Below are 13,654 nucleotides of genomic sequence, written 5' to 3' on the forward strand. Positions count from 1 at the left end.
TTATACATGTAGAGGTATGGGGTAGACAAAAGTGGAGCACTCAGTTCTTCAGAAATTAAGGATTCCACTTTTATATTGAATATTGGGTTTGGCTCTCACATTGTGATCAACTAAGCCGAAGATTTTTCCCTACCTAATGCATTAGAAAAAGAAACAAAAGGGATAGAACACAAAATCCTGGTGAATTTCTGAAAGCCAGAGTTCACACCTTCTGCAGTATTGCCATTTACTGCCAGTTTGTCTAACCAGTCAGCCAATTAAGAATTCTAACTGGATATAATCCGGTTAGTTATTGAGTTTAACCCAGTCCAGTGTCTGTCATGACTTCTGAACCCAGTTAAGATAAAAAATGTGCCCATACAAATTCAGATAATCAAAACACAAATGCATGGATCTCCATAATCTGAGAGACAACTTACCCATGATCCCCAGTTGACTCGAGAGAGCAACAGATACAATGGAGCTAGTGTACCTTGCTTAATCACTCAGTGCTCCTGGGGGTTGCTGGAAGCTCTACTTCAAATCCCACTTCTGAGGCCATCTTTTAAAAGAAAATCTTTAGGAAAATTAAATTTTAAACTCAATTAAAGAACAATTCAAGAGTCAGGCAGCCCTCAGAACCAGAATATGTTCAGAGCAACTCTTAGGCTGTCACATGGTCAGATGAAATTTATGGACAGGAAAAGAAAAGTGATGTACAGAAGATTTCCATCTTGGTACAGAAGATGGGAATGAGATATAGAAACAGTGTTTGAACATGTTTTGAACAACTGGCCACCTGTGATTGGCTGAAACACTGTGATTGGTAGAAGAATAGTTTCTAGTCTGCTTAGAAATTTTTAAGTCAAACTTAAAATATATAAAGAGGTAGCTCTAGGCTCAATTTAATTTGACAATATGATTTTATTTATATTAGTGTTTACAGATGAGAATGCCAACGCCCTAGAAGGACTTGCTACTTTGTGGAAAGGTCAGAATTACAACCCAAACCTCAGTCAATCTGGGCTAGTAAGTTTTTTACTGAAGCATTATTCACATTACACTTAAGTGTAATGAAAAGATCAAAGATTAAGGAGAATAAAAATACTCGAGTAGAGGTGGGATAAATGAGGGATCCAACAAATTTGTTTTATTATAGCTATGTTTATATGCTGATCACCCTAGTATGTAAAAGAAAACCAAAGGATTGAATGAAATGTATTCTTCATTTGAAACCCCTACTCCCTTTTTTGAGCATTTTTATGGAGTAAAAGGTATGTACTGTGCTTTAGCTTTTGGGCTTTTTTTTTCGATACCGAGTCTCACTCTTTTCTCACTCTTCTTGCCCAGGCTAGAATGCAATGGCGCCATCTCGGCTCACTGCAACCTCCGCCTCTTGGGTTCAAGCAATTCTCCTGTCTCAGCCTCCCGAGTAGCTGGGATTACAGGCACGTGCAACCACGCCTGGCTAATTTTTGTATTTTTAGTAGAGATGGAGTTTCACCATGTTGACCAGGCTGGTCTCGATCTTCTGATCTCGTGATCTGCCCACCTTGGCCTCCCAAAGTGCTGGGATTACAGGCTTGAGTCACCGCGCCTGGCCAGTTTTTGGGCTCTTATTGGTGAAATTCTCAGTTAGTAACTAGGTAAATAGTTTTTTTTTTTTTTCTTAATAAACGTTCTCTTTTGATCTGGTTTATATGAGGGCAGGTGAATGTTTTTAAAATGATCTTTCTTTTGTCTTGGATCTCTGGCTTTTAGGAAGCAGAATGACATGTTGAAAAACAAGGTATTTTTAGAAACTGCATCTTTCATTCACTCTTGTGGCCTGGGGCAAGTTATTCTGAGTCTCATTTTTCTTATTTGTAAAATGGTGAGATTTTATTAACTTAAGGGGTACCATGAGAAAGCATGCTTGACAATGTGCTTAATTTTAACACATTGTTATTTAATTGTTAATTCAGTTGCAGGTTAGAGTTTGAAACTGAAAGAGATATGAAAGTTTATCTCACCCAATTCCTTCAATTTGTATGTGACAATATTATATATGAGCAAAGGGTCAAGCTAAGACAAATTTAGTCTGCTCATATTGTATTGATAATTATATACCTGGCTAAGTATTTCATTTTCTAAACAATACTTCTTTAAAAGACTATCTAAATAAATAAATAAATAAAAATAAATATATACATATGCATTTAACAAAAGTAAAATTATAGACTATGCATTTCTAGCAAAACAATTTTAGACATGGTGAACATGTACAATAAAGCTTTATATTTCTGCCAGATTCTATCAGAAGTGTGTTGGGAAAATTTATGCAAGTATTGAAATTAAATACTAAACTACTTACAAAATTAATTATTGTATCATATATTAAGTATCATATTACCCAAATATAAGGTTATTTGGAGTGAAAAAGACCACAATTTTCTAATAAGTGAAACTTTAAAATTACAGAAAAGCCTTTGTTCTAGGAAATATAACTTTGTTAATATAACAATAATATCAATGCATCATAATTACGTATAAACAAGCAAAAAATGAAAATCTTTCTTTTACTATTTTAGCCTTGGGAGAATGAATTGGTTTTATAGATGAAGTGATACAGCTGCTCCCCAGCAGCTACTCAACATATATTTATACAACTTGCCCACAGATGTGAAACCTCTAGGAGCTTGCTTTTCAAAAAGATACTAAGCTCAAAGTGTTTACAATATACTTTTTGACCCCGACCCTGTCACTTTCCTCTCTCCTCAAACCACTATGAGGGGTTTGTAAAAAACCTTAAAAAATACCAGTGTCAGCTTTTTCAAAATTTTTCATATTTTTTTTCAGTGACAGCTTTTGTGTCTTGGGACTGCAGGGGTGACTCTGTGCACTGTTAGTGCTGAGATTCCTGAGCTCCCCAGCACCAGCCTGTGCCTCACTGCCCAGCTGCCTGCTGGGCATATCCTGTCATGTCAAGGATTATAACTAGATTGTGAAATTTAGGTTATTTTGTTTTGAATGCATTTCCTTAGATTTTCTTAAGCTATAAAATGGTTTGGATATGATGTTTGTTTTACACATATAAAATACAGTCACAAAATAGCACTTTATGAATTCAAGTACTTCTTTGAAGTGAATACTGATGCAATTATTAATTGCATGATTAAATTTTTCCTTTTTCATAAGGAAAAAGTGAGCAGAGAATACAATTCTTCAGATGCTTATGCCTTCAGACAAAAAGGTTAGAAATCCTAAAAAGTAGAAATCATAAAAAGTAAACTTTTCAGTTAAAATGGGTTTTGCAAAATTATTTAGGAACAAATAATATATTCCCAAAGTAAAAAGTAAACATAGAAATCTTGAGTAATTAGATAAGATTTTAATTTACTTAACGATATTTCCGTATCACATATAAAAGGAGATAGAGAATATCTGGCCTAATAGCACAATATTGGGCTTTTAAATTTTGAGTTATTCAGGTGAGTGTGGAAGTGACAAAATTTTCATCATTATAAAAGTCTTCTATGCTCATTAAAAAATTGAGCTATTCAAATATACTCTTTTGACATCCAAATATCATTTTTTGAATAATCTGTTATTTGGCTTTTTGTTTATTAATTATCAACAGGACTCAACAAGACATGAAGGCAGTGAGACTGAAGCCAACGAGACTGAAGCCAACAGCATGAATACATTAAGAAGGACAAGGAAGAAAGTCACTAAACCACATGTTTGTTCAACTGAAGTGGGAGAAATGGATATGTCCAATTCAAATGGTATCTAACTACCCTGAGCCTTCAAAAATGGTGTGGTCAATGGCAATCTCCATTTGGTCTTTCTTTTCGTAAAACATCTTCATTTCTTTTTTGGGAGAAGCAAAAGGACAAATAAAATTTATTCCTACATAAGTGTCATAAAAGATGGCAAATATAAGCTTACAACATAAATATATAAAAATAACCAATCAAAATATTTACAATGTAAAGAGGGTTAGAATTAGGATGATAGTAGTAGAAAAAAAAGAACAGAGGAATGTATGAGTAGGAAGAGAGAGTTTTCTGCTCTGAAAATGAATACAAAAATCGTTACAGAGGATTTGACGGGCCATAAGAAACGTATGGAAGGTGTTTTCATAACACATTTTGGAACTCCAACTAGATTTCAACAGATTTGAGACACTGCTAAAACTAGAAGTCAATTTGGGCAACAGGCTCAATCCTAGGAATCATTGTGTCCTAAGGCAGGACAGTAGGAATTCCCAGCATATGGTTACAATAAAATCAGTCAGATATTAGTAGATTTTATTATTTATTTATTTATTTATTTATTTATTTTTGAGACAGAGTCTCACTCTGTCACCAAGGCTGGAGTGCAGTGGCATGATCTTGGCTTACTGCAATCTCTGCCTTCTGGGCTCAAGTGATCCTCCTGCCTCAGCCTCCTGGGTAGCTGGGTTTACAGGGCATGCCACCATGCCAGGCTAATTTTTTGTATTTTTAGTAGAGATAGGGTTTCACCATGTTGGCCAGTCTGGTCTCGAACTCCTGACCTCAAATGATCCACCTGCCTCAGCCTCCCAAAGTGCTGAGATTATAGGCTACAAACATGAGCCACCACACCTGGCCTGTTTTTAAATTCTCTATAAACAATGCACTTTCTTGGCCAGCGACTAGGGTAGACCACTCCCATTACGCCTCATTTAATATGTCACTGCTAGGAATATACTATTTTCTCAAGTATTCCTCTCCATATTATATTAAGAGACAGTTGAAAACAATGGGAACATATTTTAACATTTTTCCTTATTACTACAGAGAGGATCAGAAACCAAATGGTGTGCCACAAATTAGGGAATACAAGCAAACCTGTCATGGGGCCTGGCTCTGCTGAGTCTCATCTGTCACATGATGACAAGGACTCTCAGGATGACACAACAGTGATAAAACCTTTGCCCCCCAGAACAACAACCAATGTTCCTGGAGGTGAATTTAACCCAAACTCTGGTAAGGATTTACTGGTAAGGAGTCTGGAACAAACTGGTATGTGGTTCTAGCCACTAACCTTAAGTTTGTATTTGAATTAGAGAGAATGTAATGTTGGTTGAGGAATACTAGCCTGGGAGTCAGAACACTTACAAAGATTTTTATACCTATCTTTTATAAAATACTTTGTAGTTTCTTTACCCTTTAGGCTGTTCATCTGGAAAAGAGAGGGGTTGCAATGGAAGATGTCTTGCCTTTTCTAAAAGTAAAATCCTATTATTCTAAGTTTCTGGCTTATTGATAGTGATGTAACTATTTTGGTGCATGAGTGTATTGGTTAAAACTCACTTGAATGAAAATGCTGGAAATTAGTTATAAAAGCAAATCTAAAAGCCAGGCACAGTGGCTTACACCTGTAATCCCAGCACTTTGGGAGGCTGAGGAGGGGAGATCACTTGAGGCCTGGAATTCGAGACCAGCCTGGGCAACATAGGCCGACCCCGTTTCTACACAATAAAAAACTTAGCTGCGTGTGGTGCCAGATGCCTGTGGTCCTAGCTACTTAGGGGAATGAGGTGGGAGGATCACTTGAGCCCAGGAGGTTGAGGCTACAGTGAGTTGTGATTGTGCCACTGCATTCCAGCCAGGGTAACAGAGAGAGACCCTACTCCCCTACGCCCCTCTGAAAAAAGGAAATCTATAATGACAGGGTTAAACATACAAGATTTGGAAAGATGAGAATATACCAGAGTGGGATGTTAGAGGGATATTGTCTACCACATTACCCTCACTTCTGACACCAATTACAAGTTTTGGAATTCCCCAAGTTAACCTTAGTTTAGATAATTTGCTGGAGGGACTTACTGAACTCACTGAAAGCTGTTATATTCAAGGTTATGGTTTATTTATTACACTAAAAGGATACAGATTAAAATCAGCCACGGGCAGTCCAGGCAAGTTCTAAACACAGAATGTTCACTTGTCCTTTCTTAGTGGAGTCATGGACAGACAGCACTATTCTTTTGGCAATAACGTGAGGAATATTGCCAACCAAGGAAGCTCACTTGAGTCTTGGTGTCTGGAGTCTTTACTGGAGCTTCAAGGTTAACTGGGCATTTGGCTGACCTCACTCTCCAGCCCCTTTGGGGGTCAAGCAGTTATTGCATGACTTGAAGTCACCACTATAAATAACATTGTTAGAGTTTCTGGCGTGGCCTAGAACCCCTTGGTAAACGAAGACACTCTTGTCAGGCAAGACATTCTAAATGCTTGGAGATTATCTCCCAGGGACCAAGGGAAGAGACCAGAGCTCTCTTTGGGCAAGGTTAAACCCTTTAGTACACACAGGGCCTAAGGAAGAGCTAGAGCCTGGAAAGTAAACACTATCAGAATTCTATATGTGTTAGTCTTCTATGGCCACCATGACCAATTACCACAAACTTATTATCTTTTTAAAAATACAAGTGTACTATCTCACAGTTTTGTATGTTAGAAGTCTAGGTTGGCTCATCTGGTTTCCTTGTTTCAGGTTTTCCAAGGCTGAAGTCAAGGTATTGCCATCTGGTTTCTTATCTAGAGACTCCAGGCAACAGTACATTTACAAGTTCATTCAGATTGTTGAGGAATCCAGTTCTTTGTAACTGTAGAAGTGAGGTTCTTGTGTCCTGGCTGGCTGTCAGCTGGGGTGGCCCTTATCTCCCAGAATCCTCTCTCTGGTTTTATATCTCAGAGATAGCAATGCCTCAAATCCTTCTCCTATTTAGAGCTTTTCTGAATTCCCCTTCTTCCACATCCCTTTTCTGCCTTCAGCTGGAGAAAGCCATCTAATTTCAAGGGCTTAGATGGATAATCCAAGATAATATCCTTATTTTAAGGTCCATAACCTTAATTACATTTGCAAAGTCCCTTTTGCCATGCAATTTAACATATTCGCATATTCCAGAGATTAGGTATGGTAGAAATTTTCGAGGGGTTATTCTGTCTACTGATACCTACAGGAGGCAGCGAAATACTGCATAGAAGAGGGCAGTTCCCTGGCAAAGGCCCCACCCTCAAGCCTGGAAACCCATGGCTCTAAATAGGAACGGACATTTCTGTTTTTGTTCCAAAATGTTGCCTTTTCCAAGACCACTGTGGCCCACCATGTCCCTATCCTATGCCCATATAAACCCCAAGCTCCAGTGACAGAGCAGCAGAACAGCATGGCAGAGAAGGAGGGAAGGAGCATCTGAAGGTGGACAGGAGTTCAGCTGTGGACGGTCGGAGAGGAGATCCGTCGTGGGACAGCCGAACTCCGGGGGAAAATCATCTTCCCACTACATCCTATTGCCTGCTCCCCAACCATCCCACTGAGAGCCACCTCCATCACTCAGTAAAATCCCCACATTCACCATCCTTCTAGTCCATGTGACCTGATTCTTCCTGGACTCCGGACAAGGAGCCAGGTACCTAGAGAATAGGGTGTAAAAGGTGTTACCCGGACTCTCCACTGAGCTGGTTAACACTTAGCCGCCCGTGGATGGCAAAACTAAAAGAGCATGGTAACACCCCTAAACACTGCTGTAGGGCCGCAACCAGAAAGCGCGCACCTTGGCTCACCTGCATGTTCCCCCTCCCATAAGTGGTTTGAGTTCCATGGCCGAGTAAATGAGTCACGTCCCAGTTGCAAGCTCGCGAGGAGGTCAGCAAACTCTCCCATCTCACTACCACACCCTCTCTCATAACTGGATTTCTCTCTACTTTGGCTTTATGAATTTCTCCAAAGTGAAGGGCATGAGCACTAACAACCTCTGAACATCAGGCGGCTGTTGATACAAATGCCCACAGGGGCCACAGTTAATACAAAAGATGGGCTGGTGTAAGAACATAGGGAGTGGTTCTGGTCATGAGGAAACTGGAGAAGAGAGCAACAGACTATGGCCCAAAGGCTAAATTCAGCTTGCTGGTCAGTTTTTCTAAGTAATGTTTACAAATTGTTTATAGCTGCTTTTATGCTAAAATGACATTGTGCTAAATGAATAGCTGCAACGAATACCATATGGCCTACACGGTTGCAAATATTTACTATCTGGTCCTTTACAGAAAATGTTTGCCACCCCATGAAGTAGAGGTTGCCTGCCCATCTAGACTACCTCAGAGTTCCAACCAGTTGTTGCCATGCAGAAATACCTACCCAGGGTTGCCAGATCTAGTTTCAAAATAAATTTGAACTCAAGATTTTTACATAAAATTTTCTAATAGTGAAGTGCTGTCCACTATTTCAAAAAAGTTTCTAAACACTGGGAAGACTCATCAGATAACATCTGCTGGCCACATTAGCTCCTCCACAGTTTGTGGCCATTTTTTTTTATATATTCTAGTTTTAGTTACAAAAGAGAGATGGATTTACCATTTCTTTGTCTTGAGCTAGAAATCCGGAGAAAGATCTTGTGTCATGAGCTCTCTTTGCACTGTCAATTGTGACTTACAGCATGGGTACAGTTACTAACTCAACTTCCTTAGCTCAGAAGCTCCCTTTTTGGCCCAGAGTGTATTAAGTTCTCTATATGCCCTCAGTACTAAAAATTTAAACCACAAACCAATATATATACATAATTTAAAAATAAACTCCCAAAATAAGTGTAAGGAATTTTGATATGGTATTTCTTCTTTGGAATAACTTCTCTGAGTTTTTCCAAAAATAATACTTTTTTTTTTTCAAAGAAAAGCCCCCTTCCCCCCCACTTTTTATTGTATTGCTTTTTTCCCTTGCTTTGTACCTGTTATTCTGCCACCTGGGCTTTCCAACAATGTCTGCGCTAATATGATGTGGCCAAGAAGGCAGCACAAACAGGGTGGCTCTCACCATAGCCACAATGATGAAAGATGGCAGGACCTTCAAAGAGCATGGTACATTATGCTAGGTGTGCAATGAACTGAATGTATTCCAGAGTTTTCTCTCAAATGCACTTTTCCCTTTCTTTGAATTGGTATTTCTGAAAGCCCAAACATCTCTTCAATCTCCCTTTTATAAGTGACCATGGCTTGTTCTCTGTATATAACTGATATATGTCCTCATTGTCACTAAACACAGACAAAATTTCTCCAAGGCCTCCTAGTTGCTATAGAGCTTTGAGGTTTTTTTTTTTTTTTTTTTTTTTTTTTTTTTTTAAAGTTTTCTTATTTTTTCCCTAAACATTCACAGCACTAAAACATCTTCTGTAAAAACACATTGATTTAATTTATTAATCCTCTGAGGGAATAGAAAATAAGAAAATCTCCCAGGAACCACACTGTAGGAAAAACAAATGAGCTCCTGAACTGGCAATTATCTGCCTGCTATTCATCATGTGCAACGGGGGAAGGCTGACCAAAAGGTTTAATTGTAAATAAGAAGTATGATTTATTGAAGAAAAGAAATTCAGACAATGATGCAGCAAGATCAGTTGATGCCTTGAAAATGAAATGGGATTGGATAGGGTTCTCATATTCGGTGAAAGAATTGAACTTTTAAATGAAAAATTGGTGCTTAGGATGTGTACTAAAATATATGATGACAACTTTTACTTATTAATTAGACAAGGCCAAATCACACAGGATGTATTCATTCATTCACTCACTCACTTATTTAAAAAATATTTGTCGAGTGGCTATGAGATGCCTACACTGCTATAAGTACCAAGAAAACAGCAGCAGGTAAAACTAAGCCTTGGCTCTCAAGGAGCTGATAGGCAATGGGGAATGACAGGAACATGTGAGTATACAGTGTGGCAGGTGCCAATAAGGACACTGAAGAAAATAGAAACAGAATGATACAGTGTTATGTGTTGAATGGTGTTTCTCCAAAATTGTTAAAATGAAATCCTAACCTTCAGTACCTGATAATGTGGCTGAATTTGGAGATCGTTCTTTAAAGAGATAATTAAGGTTAACTTAGGTCAGTAGGGTAGCCCCTAATCCAGTATGATTCATGTCCTCATAAGAAGCAGAGTTTAGATCACAGACATGCACAGAGAAGAGAACATGTGAAGGTGCTGGAAGAAGACGGCTGTCTAGAAGCCGAGGGGAGAGAGACCTTAGAAGAAACCATCCTGCTGACACCTTTGGTCTTGGACCTCTAGCCTTCAGAACTATGAGAAAATAAGTTTCTGTTTAAGCTGCCTATCTGGGGCATTTGTCATAGTAGCTTCAGCAAACTAGTACATGTACCCTACTCACTGTCCAGTCACAGGGCAACTTGGAGACTTCAGAATGAATCCAGGGTTAGAGCTGTCCATGTTGTGATCAATTTCATACAATTAATACTTCAGGTGATTATGTATTTTTTTTTTTTCCAGCCCTTTCACTGTGTGAACTTATCCCACCCTTGTATTTGATGGCATGTTGATTATCTATACTTGCTGCACATTATAATACAAAGTTCTATGAGGGTAGGGCTCTTTCTGGCTGATTCCTAGACACACGTTCAGTATGAATAGTATGTGATGATGAAAAATATCTATGTTGAGTGAATGAATATTATTATTATTATTTATTTATTTATTTATTTTTTTGAGATGGAGTCTCACTCTGTCGCCCAGGCTGGAGTACAATGGCACCATCTTGGCTCACTGCAACTTCCACCTCCCAGGCTCAAGAGAGTCTCCTGCCTCAGCCTCCTGAGGAGCTGGGATTATAGGTGAATGCCACCATGCCTGGCTAATTTTTTTAAAAAATATTTTTATAGTGACGGGGTTTCACCATGTTGGTCAGGCTGTTCTTGAACTCTTGACCTCGTGATCCACCCGCCTCAGCCTCCCAAAGTGCTGAGATTACAGGCTTGAGCCACTGCGCCCAGCTGAATATTATTCTTATTTTAAAATAATATGCATTCATTGTAGAAAGTTTAGGAGACATAGATAAAGCAAAAAACTAGTAAGACTACCTGTTATCCTATTACTAGTGAACCAAAAAAATTACCCTTTCTCCTTTTATAGGAGATGTCTTCTTTATAGCCTATGTATAATTGCTTATTATGTTTAGAATACTCATTATCTAAAAATTTCCATATTATTATTATTATTTGTTAAGACAGACTCTCTGTCGCACAGGCTGGAGTGCAGCGGCGTGATCTTGGCTCACTGCAACCTCCACCTCCCAGGCTCAAGCGATTCTTGTGTTTCAGCCTCCTTAGTAGCTGGGACTATGGGCGCATGACACCACACCCAGCAAATTTTTGTATTTTTAGTAGAGATGGGGTTTTGCTATGTTGCCCAGGCTGGTCTTGAACTGGCCCAGGCTGGTCTTGAACTCCTGGCCCCAAGTGATCTGCCCACCTCACTCCTGCTGGTATTACAGGAGTGAGCCACCACGCCTGACCCAAATTTCCATATTTTAAAATGCCTATACATTTTGTTTTAAGGACCATTATTCATCTTGGGCTGAAAACCCAATATTTCAGAGTAGGCTGGGAATACAGCAAGTGTTAATTTAGCATGAAATACTTTAATTGCTACAGTTTAATTGTTTGTTTTAAATGGAAGGTAGTTATAAAGCCTCCGAGTTTCAGAGTAGCCAAATGTATCAGTGATAGCACATTATCACTAATATATTTGCATATGTGGAACCAGTAATTTGTTTTTCCCATGCTTCATGTACTTAAAATCTACTTAATCTATGTTTCTAAACTGTCAATCTTTATGCTTAGTTTTAAAGCCTAATTATATCTTGCAAAAGAATACTCAGGTATCACTTTAAAATTATAGCTGCTCAACATCAATGATGTGACAGATTGATGGGTGTTTGGATGCAGACTTGATCATGATAACATTTACTTGGGCTAGAGTAATTGTACTCACTTTATGCATTTAAGTAGCACTTACATGGTGCTTACTGTCTGCCAGTAACTGTTAATAACTTGTCAATCTTCATAACAAGCCTATGAAGTAGGTCATATGTTATTGATGAGAAAGTCAAGGCATAAAGAGGTTAAGATTGTTGCTAGGGCAAAGGCAGGATTGGAAGGGAGGTAGATGGGCTTCAGTGTTTTTTGCTAACCCAAACTACACTCTGCTGCCTCTCCTAAAAGTTCTGACAGCAACTAACATTTATAATAAATGAGTACTATTTGCCTGACCATTAATTTAATTCGTGGTAATAAGCCACCCAGCATGAATCAAAAGTCTGCATTCTAGTTTCAATTCTGCAGTGGACTGATAGTGTGGTTTGGAGTAACTCATTGTACCACTTTGGGACTCAAGCTAACGAGTTGGTTAGATTAGATACTTTATCTCCAAAGTTCTCTTCTAGCTCTAAAGTTAGAATTTTCAAACTATCTTAAAAGTCTTGAAAAGAACGTTTTTTATGTGTCTAATTTTAAATTGAGTATGCAGTCCAGATTTTTCATCTCCTACACTCTCATTCTTAAAAGAAAAACAAACACACTTTTGTTTGCTTATTTAAGCAAGTCTTAAATTGACAGAAATATGTACATTTCTTAGAGTTAGATGCCATTAAAAAGATATAAAGCCCTTTGGGCAAAAAACTCCCAGGATGAGACAAAACCCCTGAAAATAAACAAAACCAAATTCACTTTTAATCATATAGAAATTTAAATTTAGAAATTAACAGTTCAAGAAGCCCAAATGTGTTCAATAATAGTCACCTACAGACAGGCTTTTATGGTCCCTTTTTTGCTGTGAACTTATGCAAATATGTTCTAATTTCCATAAGCAAAGGGATTTTCAGTAAGTATCTACATATGATATCGCTATATCCTTATGCAAATAATGTCAATTTTGACATCGTCTTAACTGATAAATGATCCCTCAGGTTGTTTAGACACAATGTTCTTGGGAAGACGGTAAAGGCAGAATAAGAAAGGTAAGATATCCAACTCTAAGCCAGTGACATGATGAATATATAATGTTTTTCTTAATAATATTGACTAATTCACTAGTCTCCAGTCTCCTTTTGCTTCTCAGTCCATCATGATCTCGTGAATTAGAACCTATTTTTTTATTTTGCAGATTGCATAAGGGACAGCAGTGAAATTTTGGCCCCACCTCCACTCTCTTCTAGAATGAAACACATTAGACAAGCCATGGCCAAAAATCGCCTCCAGTTTGTACGATTTGAAGCAGCAGACCTCCATGGCGTATCCAGGTCTAAGACTATCCCTGCACACTTTTTTCAAGTGAGTTTTACACACAGTTGTGACTAAATGTAATTTCATGACCATTAGCAAGCAAATGGTTCTTATTACTCTTTCTTATTTTCTCGTAATCTATACAGCAATTCAAGCTGAAAATCAATAACTTATTTTGTTTCTTCCCTTCTTCCTCCCAAACACATTATTGCTCCCCAAGGAGCTAAACATGTACTCTCAGCTCTCAAATAGCAATTTCTTTACCCAATAGAAATATAAAACTAATTAAGACTGGTAATTTTAGTCCTTCTGCCTTGAATAATTTTGCTCTACAGAATTATTTTTTCTCCCTTACTGCAATTATGAAGATTATATTTTATTTGACATGAGAAAATTGCAACAGAAGACCCAAGAGCAAACATAAAAAGGAAAAAGTGATTAAATAGACAATATTTGCTAGATAAAAAACATATTCCTTTCAGCTCCAAATTCTGATAAGAATATATTCCATTGTTGTTGGATGACTTAATGAATGTTATTAAATTCCTGAAAATGATGATATCAAGAAATATTGTGTTTTTGTTGTTTTGAGACTTCC

The 13,654-nt window shown here is 38.0% G+C and overlaps 1 protein-coding gene across 2 annotated transcripts in view; it reads left to right on the forward strand.

Moving 5' to 3' along the window:
- Positions 1–13,654, forward strand: part of LGSN (lengsin, lens protein with glutamine synthetase domain) — a 46,433-nt gene that overhangs the window by 23,546 nt on the left and 9,233 nt on the right. For both annotated transcript variants that reach the window (XM_055243247.2, XM_055243255.2), the window contains exons 2-3: positions 3,599–3,746; positions 12,938–13,104. In XM_055243247.2, coding sequence (XP_055099222.2) covers positions 3,599–3,746; positions 12,938–13,104 — 315 coding nt within the window. The remainder of the gene's footprint in view (positions 1–3,598; positions 3,747–12,937; positions 13,105–13,654) is intronic.

This window comes from Symphalangus syndactylus, chromosome 2 (assembly GCF_028878055.3).
Source record: "Symphalangus syndactylus isolate Jambi chromosome 2, NHGRI_mSymSyn1-v2.1_pri, whole genome shotgun sequence".
Classification (NCBI taxonomy): domain Eukaryota; kingdom Metazoa; phylum Chordata; class Mammalia; order Primates; family Hylobatidae; genus Symphalangus; species Symphalangus syndactylus.